Here is a 25,012-nt window from a genome sequence, read left to right on the forward strand (position 1 = left end):
CACAGATGCTGCCAGACCTGCTGAGTTTTTCCAGGTATTTTTGTTTTTATTTGTGAGTATATCCCTTTGTCTGGGTCCCTGAGATCATTAATGTTCCAACTATTAAGTCTTAACGGGAGGTTGCAGGGTCCTTTGTCCTAGCAGACGACTCGGCTCCGGTTCGCCAGGCCTGACTTATGAAATGGAGATGGTCTTTGGTGATCTGACTGAAACATATAAGATTCTGAGGGGACTTGACAGAGTGGATGCTGAAAGGATGTTTCCTCTTGTGGGAGAGACTAGAACTAGGGGACACAGTTTAAGAATAAGGGGTCGCCCATTAAGACTGAGGAGAGAAGAAATTTTTTTCCTCAGAGGGTCATGAATCTTTGAACTCTCTTCCCCAGAGACCAGTGGAGGCAAGGTCAATGAATATTTTCAAGACAGAGGCAGATAGATTTTTGACTAACAGGGGAATTAAAGGTTATCGGGGGTAGCCAGAATGTGGAGTTGAGGCGACAGTCTGATCAGTCGTGATCTTATTGAGTTGCGGAGCAGGCTCAAGGGGCCGAATGGCCTACTTCTGCTCCTGATTCATATGTTCGTAGAGGGGAGTTGACAATTTTTTTTCACCCAGTTGGTGGTTAAGATCTGGCATTCATTGTCTGAAAGGGTGTTAGGGGCAGAAACTCTCATTGCATTAAAAAAAAAACCTGGATATGCATTTGAAATGCTGTAACTAACAGAGCTATGGATCATGGGCTGGATAGCTTTTTTTTCAACCAACACGAACAGAATGACGTCCTCCTGTGACCTAAGTTTCTTTGCAATAATGTTTTTGGCCGTGTTGGTTGCCAGATTACTTGGAGTGAATCAAGGAGGAAGCCATTTAAGACTGAGATGAGGAGAAATTTCTTCACTCAGACGGTGGTGAATCATTAGAATTCTCTGTCCCAGGCTGTTGTGGAAGCTCAGTCATTGAGCGTGTTCAAGAGAGAAATCGATAGATTTCTGGATAGTAATGACACCAAGGAATATGAGGATTGCACAGGCAAGTGCCGTTGAGGTAGATGATCAGCCATGATCTAATTGAATGGCAGAGCAGGCTCGATGGGCTGAATGGTCTATTCCTGTTCCTATGTACCTATGCTGTACTTCCGAGTTCCCAAATTTTTGGCTATTTTTAAGCTGTGGATGTTATCCTGGCTCTTTTCAGACCTAATTAGTTAGGAATCTCACTTCCTGATCTGCTATGAACATGTTCCATTCACTGATTCTGATGTCTGACTTCACCATTGGGTTTGAATTTTGATCAAAGTTGTCTATGGTTGCTAAATTTTTGTCATTGACCATCATTGTTGATTCACAGAATGTATTGCATTCACCCTTCTCTGGGGGCCTGTGACATAACTATTGTATTTTTGCCAATTCATTATTCTAAACAGGCTCCCTTCTTGCTGTTACTGTCCTTCCTGCAAATCTAAGAACTTTGTAATAATGAATTGAGTGTTTGGGGGTAAGCAATGTTTCAGGAATTCCCTTCATCATAATTTCCCACCATTTTTTCACCTTGCTAAAGCTTAGTGGTGGGTAAGGATTGGCTGAAAGAAAAGAAGCAGCAAACGATGATGATATTAGAGTCTGGATATCCATGTCAGCTGAGGCTCAGCTTGTGGCACTCATCTCTCTGAGGCAGAAGGTTGTGGACTCGAGGGCACAAGAATCAAAGTACTGAGGGAGTGCTCTGCTGTCGGAGGTTCAGCCTTTTGGAAGAGCTGTGAAACCAGGCCCCAACTACTCTCTCAGATTGGCACTATTTCAAAGAAGAGCAGGGGAGTTACCTCCACCATCCTGGCCAAAATTCATTCTTCAATCACAAAACAGATTATCTGGTCATTATTACGTTGCTGATTGTGGGAATTTGCTGTACATAAATTAGCTGCTGTCTTCCTTACATTATAACTAGGAAGTATTATGAACTCTGAAGGAGCATAGTGATAGACTTCACAAGGACATAGACAGGCTGGTAGAATCGGCGGACATGTGGCAGATCAGGGTTACTGCAGGAAAGTGGGAAGTGATACATTTTTAGGAGTGAGAACAAGAAAAGGCAGTATAAAATAAACAGTACAAATGTAAAGGGGGTGCAGAAGCTGTGGAAATATCAAGGCTTCAGATGAGTATGTTAATTGGGTAGGCCCAAAGGTGGCAGCCCTGCCCTTTCAAAAGCCTGCCAAAACAGGGAGAAGAGCGGGAAACCCTGTAGCAGCCATTTTTAAGTGCTCACGCTGTGGAGCTAAAAAGCAGCACAGAAGGCAAGTTTGCCCATCAGGGACACAGAGTGTTTCCAATGCGGAAAGACAGCGCACTTGAAGTAGTTCTGTAAATCTAAATACGCAATTTAAGAAAGAAAGCTAGGAAATGTCCATGAAAAGCAGACAATTCAAGAAATTGGGAATAAGGACGGAACTGAGAATACAGATTTCTTAGCGTAAGTGAAGTATCAAGAAAGAAAAAATGGTCAGTTGCTTTATAAGTTAAAGGTTTTAAAACTGAGTTCAAACTTGGCACTAGAGCTTATGTTACAGTACTGGCTGACCATTTGGAATGGCTCAAAGCAGTAGACATCCAGCCATCAAGAATTAAATTGCAAGGTGGTATGGATCTTCAAGTACAAGGCCAGATAACCACCACCTTTAGCCACAAAGGGCAAAAGATTACTGAGACCCTCTATAACTTGCACAATCAAAGCACATCTTTACTGACCAGAAACACATGTATACAACTGGGTCTTCTGGAAGAAGTAGACAAAGTTCTATAGCAGGACAGCCAGGCACCACTCGGGGAGGAATTTCCAAGGTTGGGTGATGAACCAACAGATGTCGATTCAGCAGCAGCTGGTGAGGCTTACTCATTGAGCGGTGAGTCATTCTTTATTACAGAACTACCATCCACTGGACCCCAGGAGGAGATTATAGATCTCTCCGTTCTTTTTGTAGACAGACGAGGAGGCACAGAAATTCAAGATACTGAGCAAGACGGTGATCATCCTCTAGAGGATCTTCTAGACCTAGGTTGGCTCTTTCCTGACCATGGTTATGAGAAAGAGGCCGTTGTAGCAATGGGGGATCCGTTGGAAGGTGAGGTCCTAGAGATTGGACGCTTTGTGAATCTACTGCCGAAGCATATGAAGTCTCTGTTGTAAGGAGTCAGCTGTGTTTGCTGTCAAAGAGCTGAATTTGTATCTTTGTCCCACTGAACACACCGATGGGATGTATTGTATATTGCTGGCTGACCATAGTGAGCTGTCCAGGGAGAACAAAATGCTTGATTCCAAGTTGGATCAAACTGCTAGAGCGAATGTAGAGCCTCTTGGTTAGTGTGAATGTAAGTTGACACCCACACTCCAATCTCATCAGCAAGTCATCCTTCCACTAAAGTCAACCTTCAGTGCAGAAGCCAAAACTACAGACCTTCTACAGCTGAAGTGTCCTATACAGGAATTTCATCAAGGTTCAATTCTGGACATTCGTTCCATTGTGACAATGGTGTAATTTACCTTCTTATGTTGACACAGTCATCCCATTGCCTACAGTGGAGCAGCCTCGTGCTGAAACAAGCATGACAATGTTACCACTACCTACAGAAAGTGCAAGTAGTACCCTAAAGTGTAGTGGGGAAGCCCTATTATCTTCATGCCCTGTCCTGTCTACAGGATATTCGTCATTCCAGATTTATTCAAATCTCAGATGTTGAATACCTTTCTCGTCCTCAATGCAGCAGTGAATGATACAGCTGTGCAATTCTTCATTGGATTTGAAGATACTTCACGTTCTCAGACCTTTTTCCAGTGTGCTAAGAGGGAGCAGAAGATTCCAGAGAGAATGCCAGTTTGTCCTCTTCCTGTTCAAGAGAGTGCAGTCGTCCATGTCCTGAAGTCTTCTTTCTTGATTAGTCTTTCATTGAAAAGGTTTCATGACCCTTAGTTCAGTTGTTGTAGAGATCACAGCCCGTTACCAGCAGTCATGGAAAGCTGCTATCCCACTCGGCCAATCTGCTTGTCTTCCAGGGAAAAGATGGGCGGTTGCATATGTCCACAATGTCCCCCAAAGAGCTGAGAACACTGTGGGAGATTGAATCCTCTATGACGGTGACATGGAGGGTGGGGGGGTGGGGGAAGGGAAGGAGTTGGATAGAACCTCTTAACAGTGCAAGAGGTTTGCTAAAGTTTGAAAATGTAATGTAAATAGTTTGTTATTTAAAAAAGTTGAGATTCTACTTGGGGAGATGTAGTTTAATGGGTTAATAGTTATGGTATCACAGTATCTTTACAGTGCAAAAGGAAGCCTTTCGGCCCATCGAATCTGCACTGGCTCTCTGAAAGAGCATTCCGCCTAGTTCCACTTCCCTGCCTTATTCCCGTAACCTTGAACATTCTCACTGTTCAGGTAGCAATCCAATTCGCTTTTGAATACCTCGATTGAACCTGTTTCCACCACCCTCTCAGGAGGTTTGTCCCAGACACCAACCACCCTCTAGGTGAAAAAAAATTTCCTCACATCACATTTACTCCTTTTGCCAATTATTTTGAATCTGTGTCCCCTAGTTCTTGATGTTCTCTTGAGTGGGAACAGTTTCTCACTATTTACCCTGTACATACCCCTCAGGATCTTGAATACCTCTATCAAGTCTCATCTCAGCCTTCTTTTCTCCAAGGAAATCAGTCCCAACCTCGCCAATCTATCCTCATAGTTACAATTCTTCATCCTAGGAATCATTTTTGCAAACCTCCTCTGTACTCTCTCCAATGCTTTCACATCTTTCCTCAAGTATGGCGCCCAGAACTGGGACACAGTGCTCTAGATGAGGCCTAACTAGTGTCATCACAGAATCACACAGTGCAGAAGAGGCCCTTTGGCCCATTGAGTCTGCACCAACACGTGAGAAACACCTGACCTACTTGCCTAATCCCATTTATCAGCACTTGGCCCATAGCCTTGAATGTTATGACGTGCCAAGTTCTCATCCAAGTACTTTTTAAAGTATGTTAGGCAACCTGCCTCCACCACCCTCCCAGGCAGTGCATTCCAGACCGTCACCACCCTCTGGGTAAAAAATCTTTTCCTCACATCCCCCCTACCCTGCACCTTAAACTTATGTCCCCTTGTGACTGACCCTTCAACTAAGGGGAACAGCTGCCCCCTATCCACCCTGTCCATGCCCCTCATAATCTTGTACACCTCAATCAGGTCGCCCCCCAGTCTTCTCTGCTCCAATGAAAACAACCCAAGTCTATCCGACCTCTCTTCATAACTTAAATGTTTCATCCCAGGCAACATCCTGGTGAATCTCCTCTGCACCCCCTACAGTGCAATCACATCCTTCCTATAATGTGGTGGCCAGAACTGCACACAGTACTCCAGCTGTGGCCTCACCAAGGTTCTATACATGACCTCCCTACTTTTGTAATCTATGCCTCGATTGATAAAGGCAAGTGTCCCACATGCCTTTTTCACCACCCCATTATACAAGTTCAACATGACCTCCTTACTCTTGTATTCGATGTCCCTATTAATAAAGCCTAAGATACTATATGCTTTATTAACTGCTCTCTCAACATGCCCTGCCATCTTCAATGACCTATGTACGTATATACCGAGGTCCCTCTGTTCCTGCACCCCCTTTCAAAGCTCTCCCTTTATTTTATACTGTCTCACCATATTTTTCCTGCCAAAATGAATCACCTCACACTTCTCTGCATTGAACTTCATCTGCCACTTGTCTGCTCAATCCACCAACATGTCTATGTCCTTTTGAAGTTCACGACTATTGCCATCACAGTTGACAACATTTCCAATCTTCGTATCATCTGCAAATTTTGAATCATGCCCTGCAAATCACAGCCTTGGTCATTAATATATATCAGGAAGAGCAAGGGCCCTAACACTGATCCCTGAGGAACTGCACTACAAATCCTCCAATCTGAAAAACAACCATCAATCAATACTCTTTGTTTCTTGTCACTCAGCCAGTTTCTATCCAAGTGCCTACTTTCCCTTTTATTCCATTACCTAGAATTTTGCTCTCAAGTTCGTTGTGTGGCATTTTGAAAATATACACCACATCAACCTTATCAATCTTCTCTGTTACCTCCTCAAAAAACTCCAAGTTAGTTAAACATAATTTTTCCTTGGTGAATCCATGCTGGCTTTCCTTAATTATCCTGCACTTGTCTAAGTGATTATTGATTTTATCCCAAACTATAATTTCCAGAAGATTTTCTACCACTGAGGTGAAACTGACTGGTCTGTAGTTGCCAGCTTTATTCTTGCACCCCTTTTTGAACAAGGATGTAACATCTGCAGTTCTCCAGTCCTCTGGCACCTCCCCTGTGTCTAAGGAAGGTTGGAAGATTATCACTAGTGCCTCTGCAGTTTCCACTCTCACTTCCCTCAGTACCTTTGGATGCATCTCATCCGGTCCTGGTACCTTATCTATTTTAAGTAACAACAGCTTTTCCAACACCACCTTCCTCTCGATTATAAGTTCTTCTAGTGTGCCAGTTACCTCCTCTCTCACCTCGGCCTGGGTAGCAAATTCTTCCTTTGTAAAAACAGATGCAAAGAACTCATTCACCACCTCCACTGTTTCTCCAGCCTCCACGTGCAAGTCCCCTTTTTTGTTCCTAATCGGCCCTACTCTTTGTTTTACCACCCTTTTATTATTTACCACCCTTTTATTATTTACATGGTTATAGAAGACCTTGGTATTCCCTCGTATGTTGGCTGCCAGCCTCTATTCATGCTCTCTCCTTGCTTTTCTTATTAGTTTCTTCATTTCCCCTCTGATCCTTATATATTCAGCCTGATTCTGCATTGTATTTTCTACCTGACATCTGTTGTACGCGCAATTCTTCCTTTTCATCTTTACCTCTATCTCCCTTGTCATCCAGGATGCTCTGGATTTATTTGTCCTACCTTCCCCCTTCAAGGGATTATTCCTTGACATTGCCTGCAATACTTTTTCTTTGAAGGTGGCGTAGTGTTCAGCCACTGTCTTTTTTGACAACATTTGATTCCCACTCACTCGATTTGGATGCATTCTCATCCCATCGAAGTTGGCTTTCCCCCATTAATTATCCCTGCTCTGGGTTGATCTCTGTCCTTTTCCCTGATTAACCTAAACCTTACAATAGAATGGTCACTGTCACCTAGAGACTCTCCCACAAGATATTTGATCCACTTGGGCCAACACAATCCCCAGAACCAGGTCCAAAAATGTAAACTCTCTCGTTGGACTGGAAACATACTGCTGTAGAAAATTATCTTAAACACATTCCAGGAACTCTCGCCCCTCTTGTCCTTTTGTACTATTCCTATCCCAATCTATATTTGGATAATTGAAGTTCTCTATTATGGTTACTCTATAACTCTTGCACCTCTCTGCAATTTCTTTGCAAATTTGTTTCTCCACATCCCTTCCACTAGTTGGTGGTCTGTATACTACACCAATCAATGTTATTGCACCTTTCCCATTCCTTACCTCTAGCCAGCGAAGTTCTGTCCTTGACTCATCTGGAACATCCCCTCTCTCCAGTACTGTAATGCCATCTGTAACCAATGTTGCCATTCTTCCCCCCGACTTCTTCCTTCCCTGTCTCTCCTATATACCTTGTACCCAGGAATATTTAATGCCCAGCCTTGCCCTTCTTTAAGCCAGGTCTCTGTTACAGCAATAATATCATAATTCCATTCGTCAACCTATGCCTGCATTTCACCAATCTTATTAATCACACCCCATGAATGCACATTAGCCCTGATTTAGGCTTTTTTACTTTCCTGCTTATTCTGATCCCCATCTAATGACTTATTGTTGCCAATTCTAATTCTATCAAACTCTCCAAGAATTCTATCTACCTTGATGCAACTCTTTGATATATCCTCATTATCAGTTGATTCTTTACTACTTCCCACTGCCAGTGTTTTTTCCTCTGCACTTTTAATTCACACCCCCCCCCCCCCGCCCCCTTGAGGTTCCCATCCCCCTGCCAATCTAGTTTACAACAGCACTAGCAAACCACTCCATGAGGACACTAGTCCCAGTTATGTTAAGGTGTAAACCCGTCCTCCTTGTACAGGCCCCACTTGCCCCAGAATTGACCCCAATGCCTCAGAAATCTAAAGCCCTCCTTCCTACTCCATTTCTCCAGCCACATGTTGACCTGCTCAATCTTCCTATTCTTATGCTCACTAGCACGTGGCACTAGGAGTAATCCTGAGATTACTGCTCTCGAGGTCCTGCTTTTTAATTTCTTTCCTAACTCCCTAAAATCTGCTTTCAGGACCTCCCCTTTTCCTACCTATGTCATTGGTCACAATGTGGACCATGACCTCTGTTCACCCTCCCTCAAAAGAATGTCTTGCAGCCGCTCTGTGACATCCTTGATCCTGGGTCCAGAGAGGCAACATACCATCCTGGAGTCTCGTCTAAGGCTACAGAAACGCCTGTCTGCTCCCCTAGCTGTGGAATCCCCTAATACTATAGCAATTCCACTCTTCTTCCTCCCCTCCTTGTGCAGCTGAGCCACCTGGGGTGTCATGGACTTGACTCTTGTCCTCTGAGGAACCATCTCGCTCACCAGTATTCAAAATGGAAAAGTGGTTAGAGAGCGAGATAGCCTCAGGGGATTCCTGCACTACATGCCTGTTTCTCTTAAATACTCTGACAGTCACCCATTCCCTTTCTGTCTGTGTACTTTTTAGCTGTGGTGCGACCACCTCTCTAAATGTGCTATCCATGTAATCCTCAGCCTTCTGGATGCACCACAGTGACTCCAGCCACCACTCACACTCCACAACTCGGAGCTCAAGTTTCTGCAGCTGGTGACACTTCCTGCAGATGTAGCCATCAAGGGCAATTTGTGCCTGCACGACTTCCCACATCCCGCAGGATGCATATTCCATGTGGCCAAGCTGCATTGACACAATCTTATACTATATATAAAGTGTTTACTGCAGTATTTACAAATTTATTATAATTATTATCTTAATCTAGAATAATTCCTAAGTACACTACAACTTACTGTGTTTATCTCAGTCTCGCCCCTTCTCACGCTCTTTTAACTCCCAACTCTGCTCTCAATCTCGCCCCCTCTTGTGCTCTCTTAAATCTCTGATTTATGTGTATCATGATAATGCAACAGTGAGATCAGTCATGTGCAAAGACTGAAGAGAAGATGGAATAGTCTGTACAAGAGAGAAATGTACTGAAGTAGAAGCTGAGGATGTACTGTAGTGTAAATAAGGAATTTTTGAAGAAACCTACCAATGTTAGACCTAAATCACTCAGAGGTCATGGGAAACATTCCCAATCCAGAGCAGACCACAGGTTACTCGAAGAGAGATGCAAATAGTATTCCAAGTGGAAACCAAACCATAAACCAATTTAAAGGAGGCATTCAAAATCACGAGGGGTCTGGACAGAGTAGATAGGGAAAAACCCTTCCCATTGGTGGAAGGATCGAGAACCAGAGGGCACAGATTTCAAGTGATTGACAGAAGAACCAGATGTGACATGATAAAAAGCTTTTTCATGCACCAAGTGGCTATGACCTAGAATGCACTGTCTGAGAATGTGATGGAGACAGATTCAATCATGGCTTTCAAAAGGTGATTGGATAATTATCTGATGAGAAATAGCTGCACGACTGTGGGGGAAAGGCAGGGGAATGGGACCAATTGAATTTCTCTTGAAGAAAGCTGGTACAGACAGGCTGAATGGCCGCCTTCTGTGCTGTAACTATTCTATGATTTTATAACCTTGACTGCACTTCAAGAGTACTTCAGTAGCTGTAAGTGAGATTGTGGAAGGTGCAATTTATGTGCAATCCTTTCTTTATGTTCGAATTTATGAGCTCAGGTAGCTAAAGCTATATAAAACAAATGTTTTTGGAGTTTTATAAGTAGAAGCGTAGAACACGAGTAAAGTTATGATAACTTTATACATGGCAATAGTTAGGCGCAGTTTGAGGCCTATGTGTAGTTTGATAAAGTGCATTTAAGTGTTAAGGTGCATGTCGCCTAGATTCACCAGAGGTCAGGAACTATGTGAAGAGACTTGAGATACTGAGACTCTCCACGGAAGGATTGGGATAGGGAATGATTTTACCCTCCTGTTGAGGAGTTGCTAATTGATCCTCACTATGATGTGGAGGTTCAGACAAATCTTGAAGAGAGTTGTTTGAATGCTTTGCCGTGGTGAATGGTGAGGTAGACAAAATTGCTTTTAAGATAAAATTGGATAAAGACTTGAAGCAGAGAAAGAGTAGGGCAATAGGATTTCTCTTACATTGCTTTAGTGAAGAGCTTCCATACACAATTGTCTGAATGGTCTCTAATAGCAGAGAAATTAAATTCAGTGCAAAATACCTACATGCTCCTGCACATTAGAAGGAGCAATAGGGGATGTGCTTAATGGATGGTGTGTAACTGAAAGAAATGTGAGAGTAATAATGAAGTGTACACTGTACTCAGTAAATGTGAAGCAACAATGAAGTAAGTAAGCAGAATAATGAAACTGTTGTATCGTCTCAGGCTCTCATGTTGAAAATGTGCTGTTCTCCGGTCCGGCCTGTTTTGGTCACCAAGGACAGGACATTGACACTGAGTGCCAGCAGACTGAGTTACGTAGTAAGAGAAAAATTCAAGTCTGCAGTCTTGCAAGTAGCTCAAAGACAGGATTTTATAGAGGGATGCAAGATACAAAGTGGAGTAAAAGCGATTAATACTGAGCACTATTTCTAGTTAAGCCATAACTCCAGGGTAAGAGATCAGAAGCTCAAACTGGCAAAAGACAGGTTCAGAACTGATATCGGGAAACCCTTCCTCAGACCGAGATTGATTCCCGTCATAGAGTGGGGCCAGCAAGAATAGAATTATTTCAGAGGCAATTAGATTGTTTATGTATTGAGATAGACTTACACTCTTTCCCTTTCATGTCTAGATTTAAAGAGCTTCAATTCTTTCAGATCCTGTGCTGTCTTTCTTGAACCAGCTCACTGTGCCCCAAAACAATCCACATTAGGTCCACAGGAAGTTCTGTACAAACTCATTATAATTCTAAACAATAATACTTCATCTCCATCAAAAATCTGGAGTACGCAAAACAAACCTTTTCAACATGTTATATTTCACTTTACCAAAAGTAGATCTATTCACAGGGGAAATGTTTGACAAGCTTACAATACAGTTTTGCTGTATTCTTGTTTCTTGTTTTCCACCTATATTGAAGATGAAAAGCTCAGACCTGTCTCTTTTTTTAGCAATACTTAAGTTCTGTACTACCAGACAACTAACTGTATACAATACAGTTTGTCGTCAAGGACAAATTTCAAATGGATAAGATTCAGTGATTTCTGAGATTGAAATTTTATTTTCTTGTTTTCTTATCTTATTTTCATTTTCTGAGGTGATGGTAAATTGTCTGAAAAATACTTGGTGAAATAAATAAACTAAATCTGACATATCACTCAGTCGCTGCTAACTTAATCTAACAGATTGGTTTATTTACGTCCAGGTAACGGTTCTTCTGCCAGCCAGCCAGAATGTGACTGGTACCAATCTGGCCGTCCTTGGCAGCGTCACAGAAGCACAACAGCCAATGACAGAGAACAATTCTCAGGTAAAATAGCCACAATTTCAGCGGAAGTTCAATAATTATTAGAAATGTTACAAACGAGATTAATGCCCATCAGCTTTGGCTTGTGAATCTGTATCTACCAGTGGAGGGGGAGGAACAAGTTCAAGTTGTCCCCTGAGGTATTTGAGTCATTGTAAAATACAATCAAGTCAGAATCTTAGAATGAGAGGAGTGACAAGGATGGGCTTTTAACAGGGAATGATTGTGGACAAAGCTGCGATTGTTCTTTAATTGAGGGCAACAAAGTGAAGATGTTGGTTCATCGCGAACATGAACCTCGATAACTTGCTCGGATTTTGTCTTCCCCAGGCTCTTTTGCCCATTTCGAATAATGGAATATCTCAGATAACAGGAGCTAGTGACTCTGTGCAGCAAATGCCAGAAACAATGGACACAGCTGAACATGACTTGGACTCTGAAGAGGATGACGATGAAGAAGAAGAAGAGGATGATGTAGACTCCTCTGATATCGATGATTGGGAGCCAGGTCCTCCAAGACCCTTTAATCCATGTGATTTATGTAAGTGAGAAAAAACACATCACGACTTAGCGTGCCACTGAAGTGTAGAGGAAGAATCACAATCATTTAAAAGAACCAACAATTTTTTGGTGTTGTAGATTGCTAATTACAAGTTAAGGGGTCACAATGGAGGTATTGGCAGGGCTACTGCCAGGATGCTACAGTTAGCAATTTCATTTTATAAGTAAATTCCTTCATAAATGGAAGTCCCTTTTTCCCTCATTGTGGTCATGTGATCTTCCCACAGGGTGTGAGGATTGTAATAAAGCTCATCCATCAGCATGCCTCAAACATGGTACCCTGCACTGCATTCCCAATAGGCCCGTCTTGAGCCGGGCTAGGGCCAGTCTGCCACTTATTCTCTACATCAACCGATTTGCTGGTGGAATCTTCTCCAAGAGGCGCATTCCAAAACGCACGCAGTTTGGCCCTGTTGAGGGTCCATTAGTTAAGCAGTCTGAGCTCACGGATGACTACATTCATTTGAAGGTATGTTGTTTGTCCTGACCAGATGCACATGTTTTATTTTGCAATGCAGTATAGGTGTACAAGATTTGAAACTCATTTTATAGAATTGTATTATATTACAAAAATCAGAATCATTATTGATAATTTTCAAACTGCTGAAGGTAGGAAAGGTTTTGGTTTGCATTTCCTCTTGTGTATGTTGATGTTCATCACAATGAGGGCACTTGGTGTTAGGGATTTGAACACTTGCTGATACATTCTGAAATAGCACTAAAAATACTAAGGTGAACTTTAGTATGTTTAGTTTCAGAGTCCACTGTGCCAAAAGCATGCCTCACCGTCAACCTCAGAAATGTATCCTCCACTTACTGTTGACTAGCATATTTTCCGCTTTTCATACTGGCTATCTTGTGGCTTTTCTGAGGTAAGATTGTTGATTCATTGCCTGAATTAAGGACAGATCTGTACCAACTGGGTTGATAGTACCCAAACTCTTTGCATCTTGACAGCAGTCAGATCCAGACCCTAAAAGTGAGAGAGAGGTCCTTGACCAGCACGAAGAAAATGTAAACATAACTTTGAAGTGTTACGTCTTGGAAAAGTAGGCTGAGATTGTTGTTGGCCAGTAATGGAAAAAGATTTGTTTGGGTATGTTCAGCTGCTGCAATGCATCATGTTGCACAAGCAGGTCTCCTGTAAAACAGTGAAGATCAATTCCTGTGTGTCACCATATTTGCAGAGTGGGAGGTCTGTTGCCCTGCACTTGCTTCTGTTAGGCAGACCTGTGATGGGCCTCTTTAAGGTGATCAAGTTGTGGTTGGTTATCAGTTTGGGATTTATTTGGATCTTTGGTTGCTTCAGTTGGTCAGGGTGGAATCTGGTTCAGAAGGTTGCGGGTGCAAGTTCCATGTTGGGGGCTTTAGCTCCCAATGTAGGCTGACTGTTGTGTAGTTCCCATTATGGCTGTGTTCAAGATTCTGTGGCATTGTTTGGATAGGAAGGAATTTGCTCAAAGCCCTTGTCAACATTGATCCCTCAAAAAACATGAGGGATGTATCCATATTAGAAACTTGATCAAGTTTTGGTTGAGTTTAGCTTCCACAAACAACTGAGATGTTTTTTTAATTCATTCACGCGGTGTGGGCTTCGCTGGCTAGGCCAGCATTTATTGCTCACCCCTAGTTGCCCTTGAGAAGGTGGTGGTGAGCTGTCTTCTTGAACTGCTGCAATCCATGTGGTGTAGGTACACCCACATTGCTGTTAGGAAGGGAGTTCCAGGATTTTGACCCAGCGACAATGAAGGAATGGCAATATATTTCCAAGTCAGGATGGTGAATGACTTGGAGGGGGTCTTCCAGGCTGTGGTGGTGTTCCCATGTGTCTGCTGCCCTTGTCCTTCTAGGTGGTAATGGTTGTGGGTTTGGAAGATTCTGTCGAAGGAGCCTTGGTGAATTCCTGCAGAGCGTCTTGTAGATGGTAATCACTGCTGCTACTGTGCGTCGGTGGTGGAGGGAGTGAATGTTACTGGATGGGGTGCCAATCAAGTAGGCTGCTTTGTCCTGGATGGTGTCGAGCTTCTTGAGTGTTGTTGGAGCTGCACTCATCCAGGCAAGTGGAGAGTATTCCATCACACTCCTGATTTGTGCCTTGTAGATGGTGGACAGGCTTTGGGGAGTCAGGAGGTGAGTTACTCGTTGCAGGATTCCTAGCCTCTGACCTGCTTTTGTAGCCACAGTATTTATATGGCAAGTCCAGTTCAATTTCTGGTCAATGGTATGCCCCAGGATGTTCATAGTGGCGGATTCAGTGATGGTAATGCCATCAAGGGGCGATGGTTGGATTCTATCTTGTTGGAGATAGTCATTGCCTGACACTTGTGTGGCACGATTGTTACTTGCCACTTATCAGCCCAAGACTGGATATTGTCCAGGCCTTGCTGCATTTGGACATGGACTGCTTCAATATCTGAAGAGTCGTGAATGGTGCTGAACATTGTGCAATCATCAGCGAACATCCCCACTTCTGACCTTATGATGGAAGGAAGGTCATTAATGAAGCAGCTGATGGTGGTTGGGCTGAGGACACTACCCTGAAGAACTCTTGCAGTGATGTCCTGGAGCTAAGATGACTGACCACCAACAACCACAACCACCTTCCTTTGTGCTAGGTATGACTCCAAGCAGCGGAGAGTTTTACCCCTGATTCCCATTGACTCCAGTTTTGCTAGGGCTCCTTGATGTCACACTCAGTCAAATGCTGTCTTGATGTTAAGGGCAGTCACTCTCATCTGACCTCGGGAGTTCAGCTCTTTTATCCATGTTTGAACCAAGTCTGTAATGAGCTCAGGAGCTGAGTGACCCTGGCGGAACCAAAACTGGGCACCAGTGAGCAGGTTATTGTTGAGCAAGTGCCGCTAGATAGCACTGTTGATGACCTCTTCCATTACTTTACTGAAGATCGAGAGTAGACTGATGGGGCGGTAATTGGCTGGGTTGGATTTGTCCTGCTTTTTGTCGCTAGGACATACCTGGGCAATTTTCCACAAAGCCGGGTAGATACCAGTGTTGTAGCTGCACTGGAACAGCTTGGCTAGGGGTGTGGCAAGGTCTGGAGCAGAAGTCTTCAGTACCATTGCCAAAATATTGCCAGGGTTCATAGCTTTTCCAGTATCCAGTGCCTTCAGCCTTTCCTGATATAATGTGGAGTGAATCGAATTGGCTGAAGACTGGCATCTGTGATGCTGGGGACCTCCGGAGGAGGCTGAGATGGATCATCCAGTGAAGATTGTTGCACATGTTTCGCCTTATCTTTTGCATTGATGTGCTGGGCTCCCCCATATCTGATCAGTTGGCTGTGGGATCGCTTAGCTCTGTCTAACACTTGCTACTTATGCTGTTTGGCACGCAAGTAGTCTTGTGTTATAGCTTCACCAGGTTGACACCTCATCTTTAGGTATGCCTGGTGCTGCTCCTAGCATGCCCTCCTGCACTCTTCATTGAACCAGGGTTGATCCCCTGGCTTGGTGGTAATGGTAGAGTGGGGGATGAGGTTACAAATTGTGTTTGAGTACAATTCTGCTGCTGATGGCCCACAGCACCTCATGGATGCCCAGCCTTGAGTTGTGAGATCTGTTCGAAATCTATCCCATTTCGCACGGTGGTAGTGCCAAACAACACGTTGGAGGGTATCCTCAATGTGAAGACGGGACTTCCAGGGGAAACTTCATCCCTGCATCCAGTCTGTCCAGCCCTGTCAGAATTTTATATGTTTCAATGAGATCCCCTCTCATTCTTCTAAACTCCACTGAACAATTACAACAGTGGTTTCATGGTCATCATTAGACTTTTAATTCCAGATTTTTATTGAATTCAAATTCCACCATCTGCGGGATTCGACCCCGGGTCCCCAGAGCATCGCCCTGGGTCTCTGGATTACTAGTCAATACCACTACACCATTGCTTCCCTATTAATCTATAAATAGATTAATCAATCATTCGTGAGAGTGATCTTTACATGAGAGCATTGCTGGAGCAAAATAGCTGCTGCGTTGCCAAAAGAATAGTAACAGCCCTTCAAAAAAAATTAATTGTGTAAAGCACTTGAAAGCAACAGTGATGATGAGGCACTACATTAATGCAAGTTTGTTTTCTTCTTAACAGGTTGCTATGGGAGTAGGAAGGGAGGATTGTAAGGATGGGGAGAAACCAGGGGATCTGTGGTTTGATCTTTCTGATGAGAACTTGTGCAACTGGATGATGTTTGTACGTCAAGCACAGAACCACTTGGAACAGAACCTGGTGGTGTACCAGTACGGCAAAAATCTCTACTTCACCACCATCAAACATATCGAACCGAAACAGGAACTCAAGGTAAAAAGAATACATGGTATGTAATGATTGGATTACAAGTAGTTGTCTGCTTAAATTATCCAACTACATTGTGACCCCTGTGCTCTGTTGAAACCTAAGCTGAATTTCGAACCCAATACCTGCTTCATCACAAAGTCCATCAGTTTGCCCTTGCGAAAGTAAGCAAATTACTTGAGGCCATTTTTAACCAAAACCCAGGTGTGTGCCTTAGAAATATAAAAACATTGAAAAAAGAAGCAGGAGTAGGTCATTCGGCCCTTCGAGCCTGCTCCGCCATTCAATATGATCATGGCTGATCCTCTATTTCAACGCCATACTCCCTCACTCTCTCCACACCCCTTGACGCTTTAGTATCTAGAAATCTATCTATTTGCTTCTTAAATATATTCAGTGACTTGGCCTCCTGCGGTAGAGAATTCCACAGGTTCACCACCCTCTGAGTGAAGAAGTTTCTCCTCATCGCAGTCCTAAATGACCTACCCCATATCCTGAGACTGTGACCCCTTGTTCTAGACATCCCCCCCCAGCCAGGGAAACATCATCCCTGCATCCAGTCTATCCAGCCCTGTCAGAATTTTATATGTTTCAATGAGATCCTCTCTCATTCTTACAAACTCCAATGAATACAAGCCTAGTGAGCCCAACCTGTCCTCATACGACAATCTTGCCATCCCAGGAATCAGTCTGGATCGCTGCACTCCTTCTCTGGCAAGTATATCCTTTCTTAGATAAGGAGTCCAAACCTGCGCTCACTACTCCAGGTGTGGTCTGACCAAGGCCCTGTACAGCTGCAGTAAGACATCCTTGCTGCTGTACTCAAGTCCTGTCGCAATGAAGGCCAACATACCATTTGCCTTCTTAACTGCTTGCTGCACCTGCACGCTTGCTTTCAGTGACTGGTACGAGGACACCCAGGTCACTTTGTACATCAACATTTCCCAATCTATCACCATTTAAATAATACTCTGCTGTTCTGTTTTACATCCCAAAGTAGATAACTTCACACTTATCCACGTTATACTGCATCTGCCATGTACTTGCCCACTCACTCAAACTATCTAAATCGCCTTGAAGCCTCTTAACACCCTCCTCATCGCTCACATTCCCACCAAGTTTTGTCGTCAGTAATCTTGGAAATATTACATTGATCGTTACAAATCACTGATATATATTGTAAATAGCTGAGGCCCAAGCACTGATCCCTGCGGTATCTCACTAGTCACCGCTTGCCACTCTAATAAAGACCCATTTATTCCTACTTTCTGTTTCCCGTCTGCTAACCAATTCTCAATCCATGCCAGTATATTACCCCAAATACCATGTGCTTTAATTTTACACACTGACCTCCTATGTGGGACTTTATGAAAAGCTTTCTGAAAATCCAAATACACCACATCCATTGGTTCTCCCTTATCTATTCTACTAGTTATGTCCACAAAAAACTCCAGCAGGTTTGTCAAATATGATTTCCCTTTCATAAATCCATGTTCACTTTGTCTAATCTCATTTATATTTTCCAAGTGTCCAGTTATCACATCCTTTATAATAGACTCTAGCATTTTCCCTACTACTGATGTTAGGCTAACCGGTCTGTAATTCCCCGCTGTTTTCCCCCTCCCTCCCTTTTTTAAATAGTGGGGTTACATTTGCCACCTTCCAATTGGCCGGGACTGTTCCAACTTTAGTCACTTCCAACCTTCATCACTTCCAGACTCAATTACTCCAATGCTTTTCTGATCAGTTTTCCTTCCTTCACCCTGTGTAAACTACAGCTGCCCATATCCTATCCTGCACCATCTCAGTTCCACGTCATCTCCTCTGAGACCTACATTTGCTGCCAGCCCCCAGCACCTCATATTTGGGTCATCTTTTTCATAAAATCCCTCTATGGACTTTCCCTTCCTACCTCCAACTTCCTCCAGCTCATGAACCACTCACTCCCCTTCCTGAAGCCTGTATTCCTCTTCCTTCACCTCTCATGTGCATTTCTATAGTTTAGCAGGAGAGAGAGGAGTTTCTGAATCAGCTGTCACTGTGTGTCCCATATGCTGTGTTATCTCTCTGGTGCCCAGGTAAAGGACACCAGGGAGAGGGTGAAGAATATTCTGCAGGGGGTAGGTAACGAGACAGAAATTGATACACAGGTTGATGCCAGTGAAATAGGGCAGGTATTGAGGTCCTTCAGTCAGACTTTCAGGAGCTAGGGCGAAGGTTTAAACAGTAGAACCTCGAAGGTAATAATCTGTGGATTATTCCGGATTCTCACGCTAGTGAGAGTCAAGATAGGGAGGATCAATGCGTGGCTTGAGGTATGGTGCAGGAGGAAGGACTTCCGATTCTTGGGACATTGAGACCAGTTCTGGGGCATCCATTTAAAAGGGATTGGTTGCACTTCCACGGAACTGGGAACAGCGTCCTTCCCTGCAAAGAGGTTCACTGGTGTGTTTGGGGAGAGTTTAAACTAAATTGATAGGGAGGTAGATACCAGAATGTACAAGTAGAAAAGAAGCAAAAATGAATGAGAGTGATGGATCGTACTAAAGAGGGAAGTAGAACCATATTCAATCATGTTGTGAAGCCATGCTTATATCAAAAGATTCTTTTTGAATTTACAGGCTGAAAGCCCTTAATTGATTTGTCTTAAAAAAAATCCAGAAGCCATTCTTCCGGGGAGTTGGGGTGGGGGATTCAATTTCTTACCCACTATGGGCTGCTACCAAGATCCAGTTGACTCAGGGCACGAATTTTATGCCCACTATTTTTCAAATGGTCATGAATAATCTGGACATGACAGCTAAAGTCCTCAGTCTACCAACCCTAGTCAAAAGGGACTTTGGAACAACAGCACCAGACCCTAAAGACAATGATCAGGGCAAACTGCTATGAGAACCCCCATGGCTGGAACAAAGGGCTAAGATTTCTCCTGTTTGTTACCAGGAACTTGCCCCATAGTCCACTTAAATTTGCCACAGCAAATCCTCTTGTGAGCAGCTCATGGAACACAGTTGGTTAACGACTTTTTCCCTCTAAAAATCTCTCTTTGATTAGCTTAAATTAGTTTAAGGATGAGTTAGAGAGAGAGGGAGCCCTGGATGATTTCCAAATCGACTCCCTACTGTCTGGTTAGGCTACACAGAAATACTAGGGAGATTGGACAACATACCCTCTTATTTAAATGCAGAGCAAAGAGGAGACCTGACATAGGTGTTCACAACGCTAAGAGATCTGTAGGCATAATCCAGGGTGCACAACCCTAGCTCTACATGATGTGGATTTGGGAGAGACCCCTCCCATAAAGCAAAGTCCCTATCACCTAGATTCCCAAGAAGCTGACCCAGGTTCTGGAAGAAATTCCGTTCATGGTGGAGTACAACTTGATTGAGCCCAGCCAGAGTAGCAGGAGTTCCTCATTTGTGCTTGTGCCCAAATCCGAAGACTCAACAAGGCTCGCATTGATTACAGAAAAGTTAACGCAGTGACTAGAGCTGACTCCTACCTGATTCCCTGAATGGAATTTTATAGATAACAAAATATACTTGTTAAAAGGGTACTGGCAGGTACCCTTAACCACCTGAGCTCAAGAGATCTTGGCTTTTGTTATACCAGATGGCTTGTTCCAATGCCGAGTTATACCATTTGGATTAGGAAATGCCCAGCCACGTTCCAAAAGCTGATGAGCCAGATAGTGGCTGGCTAATCCAACTGTGTAACATACCTGTATGATCTGCTAGTATACAGTGATGTCTGGAGAAACCATGTAGACCAGTTTGAAGCCCTATTCTGAACGTTACAGTTGGCTGATTGGTGGTGAACTTTGCAAAAAGCAAGTTCACTAAAGCTAAGGTAACCTTCCTCGGTCAAGTTGTGGGGCAGGTGTTGCCCATTGCAGTGAAGATACAGTCCTCGTGACTAAACAGGAAATAGTGATTTTTGGGGATCTGTGGGTTCTACTGCAGGGTCATTTCAAACTTGAGTTCCATAGCCGCCCCACTGGCAGACTTGTTAAAGAAAAAACAAAGATGGAGTGGTCAGGGAGGGGCCAAACAACTTTGGCAAATCTGAAAGCTATATTAACCAACAAAAACCGGTGCTGGCAGCTCCAAACTTTCACCACTTTAAAAGGGTTGGTTGACGATGCTAGTGACATAAGGGTGGCTGCCATCCTGCTCCAAGACGATGGATCAGGCACTGAGAGATCAGTTGGGTATTTCTGAAAAAAATTGAACAGATACCAGAAAAGGTACTCCACTGTCAAGAAGGAAACTCTGGGACCTCTCGAGCACTATATCCGAAATGGATACAAGAGACCTTAGTATATACAGATCACAACTCCTTAACATTTGTGTAGAAATTTAAAGCCCATAATGCAAGGCTATTTTGATGGAGCCTGCAATCACCTAAAAGATTAACCACATTGCAGGGAAAAACAGTGTGGTCACTGATGCTCTTACCGAGTTTAACTCCGTACCAAATCATCCCGAAAATTGTGGATAATGGGAAGCCGGTTCCAAGCTGTACAGAATGTAGCCATAGTGTCTGATGTCTGCGCGAGCAAGTGTTTAAATGTGAGTGTGTATCTCGTTTTTTTTATTAACAACTTTGTGATGAAATGCTAACTTTGTAGCATTTCATTCCGCATGGTGAGGAGGTGTTGTGAAACCACTGAGTTCAGCCTGAAGCCAGCCAAGTCACCAACCTTCAAGAACCCAATGCCCCTTTAATTTCTGCGCTCCCTATTCTGTAATCTACTTGTATGTATGTGAACTTTGAGTGTGTATGTGGAAGCCGGAGCATTTTTATTCACTTTAATTAGATCAGGTAAGCACAATAAAAACTATCCTCTTTTTTTCAAAACTCAAGAAAACTGGTCTGATGGTGTCTTTTTATGGTCACAGTGTGTAAACGGTTAAACACTCTCAGAATTGGCAAATATATCTGTTGAAAAGAAATTGTTGTGGTCAAATGAGGAGAGGGAAAACAGGGGAGCCATTCAACATTGCCTCACCTGTTTATAACAATAGGACCAAACTAAGAAGGTCTACGAGGAATATAAAGAAGGGTTTAGAATGTATTTATGTAAACCAAGTGTGGTGAATTGGGTTGGTGAGCAACAAGCACAAATATCAGTGTGGGAATATGACGTAGTGCTAATACTGGAAATGTGCCTTATAAGTCATGAGGACCTCCCCAAGAGTCATTGCTGCACCACAAGTGCTTTTTTGATATATATATTTGACTTGGCTATTGGAATAGGGAGTAGAATTTCTTGATACAAAGTATGGAGGTGTGGCAAGTAATGAGAATTTTTTTCTTTCATGGGATGTGGGTATTGCTGACAAAGCCAACGTTTGTTGCCCTTGAGAAGGTGTTGGCGAGCTGACTTGTTGAACTACTGCAGTCTATCTGGTGTAGGTATAACTACAGTGCTGGTAGGAAGGGTATTCAAGGATTTTGACCCAGCGACGGTGAAAGAATGGCGATATAGTTCCAAGTCAGGATGGCGTGTGTCTTTGAGGGGAACTTGCAGGTGGTGCTGTTCCCATGCACTTGCTGCCCTTGACCTAGGTGGTAAAGGTTGTGGCTTTGGAAGGTGCTGTCGAAGGAACCTTGGTGAGATGCTGCAGTACATCTTTTGGATGATACACACCCTGTCACTGTGTGTCGGCAATAGAGGGAGTGGATGTTTAAATTGCTGAATGAGCTGCCAGTCAAGCAGGCTGCTTTGCCCTGAATGGTATCAAACTTCTTGAGTATTGTTGAAGCTATACTCGCCCAGGCAAGCGTAGAGTTTTCTATCACATTCCTGACTTGCACCTTATTAATGGTGGACATGCTTTGGGGAGTTAGGAGATGAGTTACTCACTGCAGAATTCTCAGCATCTGACCTCTTGTAGCCACAATATTTTTATCGCTGGTCCAGTTCAGTTTCTGGTCAAAGGTGAACCCTAGGATGTCAATGGTGGGAGATTTAGGGATGATTCTATTGTAGGATATCAAGGGAGATGGTTAGATTCTTTAGCTCTGAAGAAGAATCATATGGACCTTAACTATGTTTCTCTCTCCACAGATGCTCCAGACCTGCTGAGTTTTACCAGCATTTTCTGTTTTTATGTTGGTTAGATTCTTTGTTGGATATGGTCATTGCCTGGCACTTGCAGGGCACAAATGTTACTTGCCGCTTATCAGCCCAAGCCTGAATGTTGTTGAGGTCTTGCTGCACATCAGCATGGACTGCTTCAGTATCTGAGCAGTCGCAAATGATACTGAACATAATAGCGAACTTCTGACCTTATGATGGAGGAAAGGTCATTGATGAAGCGTCTAAGATGGTTGGGCCTAGGACACAACCCTGAGGAACTCCTGCAGTGATGTCTTGGGACTGAGATGATTGACCTCCAACAACCACTACCATCTTCTTTTGTGCTAGGTATGACTCCAACAAGCGGAGAGTTTTCCCCCGATTCCGATTGACTCCAGTTTTGCCAGGGCCCCTTGATCCCACACGGTCAAATGCTGCCTTGATTTCAAGGGCAGTTACTCTCACCTCACCTCAAGTTCAGCTCTTTTGTCCATGTTTGAACCAGGGAGGTCAGGAGCTATGTGGCCCTGGCAGAACCCAAACTGAGCTTCACTCTGCAGCTTATTGGTGAATAAGTGCCACTTGCAAACACTGTTGATGACTCTTTGCATTGCTTTGCTGATGATTGAGAGTAGACTGATGGGGTGGTAATTGGCTGGATTGAATTTCTCCTACTGGGGACCTCAGGAAGAAGCCAAGATGGATCATCCATTCAGCACTTCGGACTAAAGTTTGTTGCAAATGCTTCAACCTTGTCTTTTACGCTGATGTGCTGGGTTCCCCTATCATTGAGGATGGGGATAGTTGTGGAGCTTCCTTCTCCGGTTAGTTGATAAATTTCCACCACCATTCATGACTGGATGTGGCAGGACTGCAGAGCTTTGGCATCATCTGTTGTTGTGTGATCGCTTAGTTCTATTTATTGCATGCAGCTTTGGCTTTATAGTATTCACAGACTGAAACATGACAGGTATACATCTTACCTTTATGTCACTGTCAGCACATTGTTTACTCTTAACCACTACCATTAACACTCCCTTTGTCTTGTGTCCATGACATCTTTGTCAATCTCTCCTTAGCTGTCACCTGTCCCTGGCCTTCGATCTTGTTCCACCTGCTCCACCCCCTCTTAAACAGTATAAAATCTATCACATTTCTACTTCATAGCTCTGAAGAAGAGTCAAGTGGACTCAAAACATTAACTCTGTTTCTCTCTCCACAGATGCTGCCAGACCTGCTGAGTTTTTCCAGCAATTTCTGTTTTTATTACAGGTATATATCTCCTGACTCCATTCTACCTCTGTGTCAGGAAGTGTTTCTTTTCATTTGCTGAATTAACCGTCTACTCATTGCACTCCACCTGTATGTACTTAACCTCAATTGGTACAATTAACAGATTTCCTCCTTCCTTCTGAAGTATAACTTAACAGAAATGCTATTTCAAAACAAATCAGAGAAAAAAAAATCATTTGTCCATAATCTGTGCAAAGCCTAATATTACGAGACTCCCCTCTTCTAGGATGCCCAACGATTTCTTAGTATGAGCAATTCTTTTTGCAAAACAATCAGATAATTGATGACTTATATCAATCTCGGAGATTTCCTTTCTCTCCATTTATTTCAATCCAGCAAGGTCAATCTGTAATGTTGCTTCCGCCTCGCACTTCTTGTAGAGAGTACGTTATCCCATAAAGAATTATTATCTATGTAACGTTCAATGGGCAAGCTATCTTCAGTTCGCCTCTTGTATAGAATTTCCCCTAAACTATTTGATAAATAGAGCCAGTGTTCCGATCCCTGGTGAGGAACCGTAAGCCAAAATAACCAAATTTACTGAATGACCGCCAAATAGAGAAATTACCAACAAGATTCCACTTTTTGTGGCTTCTACTTTAACACTAATTGGAATCCACATATATTAAATATGAATTAACAGATAAATTACGATCGATATGAGCTATAAATTACAAATGGAATAGCAGATAACAACAACGATGACCGCATGAGAATACAAGCATTCGTATTACTCCCTGCAGAAATGTGGCACCACATGCAATCTCTCAGTCTTTCCATCTCGGCTGTCAGAACGTCGGAGCTTTCACTTTTATCACTCATTGGATTTGGTCCATGAGTCACCTGCAACGGTAGCTCCACTCCATTCAAGTTCCCTGGAGCTAGTCATCATCCAAAGGCACACTCCTGCAGAAGCTCCTTAGTGAGGCTCATAGACTGCCTTGACAGCAGAGATTCCCCAGAAACTCCTTTATCTTACACCTTTAATAAACCTTGTTAAACGGTCTGGTCATCTCTGGCAAAACTGAAGCATAGCTGTAGATTTGTCTCATTCACAATCTCTAGTTTAACCCTATCTTCAGCTTTCTGCCCTATTTAACTGTATTA

The 25,012-nt window shown here is 43.3% G+C and overlaps 1 protein-coding gene across 2 annotated transcripts in view; it reads left to right on the forward strand.

Moving 5' to 3' along the window:
- Positions 1 to 25,012, forward strand: part of prdm10 (PR domain containing 10) — a 200,775-nt gene that overhangs the window by 52,735 nt on the left and 123,028 nt on the right. For both annotated transcript variants that reach the window (XM_078530687.1, XM_078530696.1), the window contains exons 5-8: positions 11,554 to 11,658; positions 11,986 to 12,196; positions 12,444 to 12,685; positions 16,324 to 16,533. In XM_078530687.1, coding sequence (XP_078386813.1) covers positions 11,554 to 11,658; positions 11,986 to 12,196; positions 12,444 to 12,685; positions 16,324 to 16,533 — 768 coding nt within the window. The remainder of the gene's footprint in view (positions 1 to 11,553; positions 11,659 to 11,985; positions 12,197 to 12,443; positions 12,686 to 16,323; positions 16,534 to 25,012) is intronic.

This window comes from Cetorhinus maximus, chromosome 2, assembly GCF_964194155.1.
Source record: "Cetorhinus maximus chromosome 2, sCetMax3.hap1.1, whole genome shotgun sequence".
In the NCBI taxonomy this organism is placed as follows: Eukaryota; Metazoa; Chordata; class Chondrichthyes; order Lamniformes; family Cetorhinidae; genus Cetorhinus; species Cetorhinus maximus.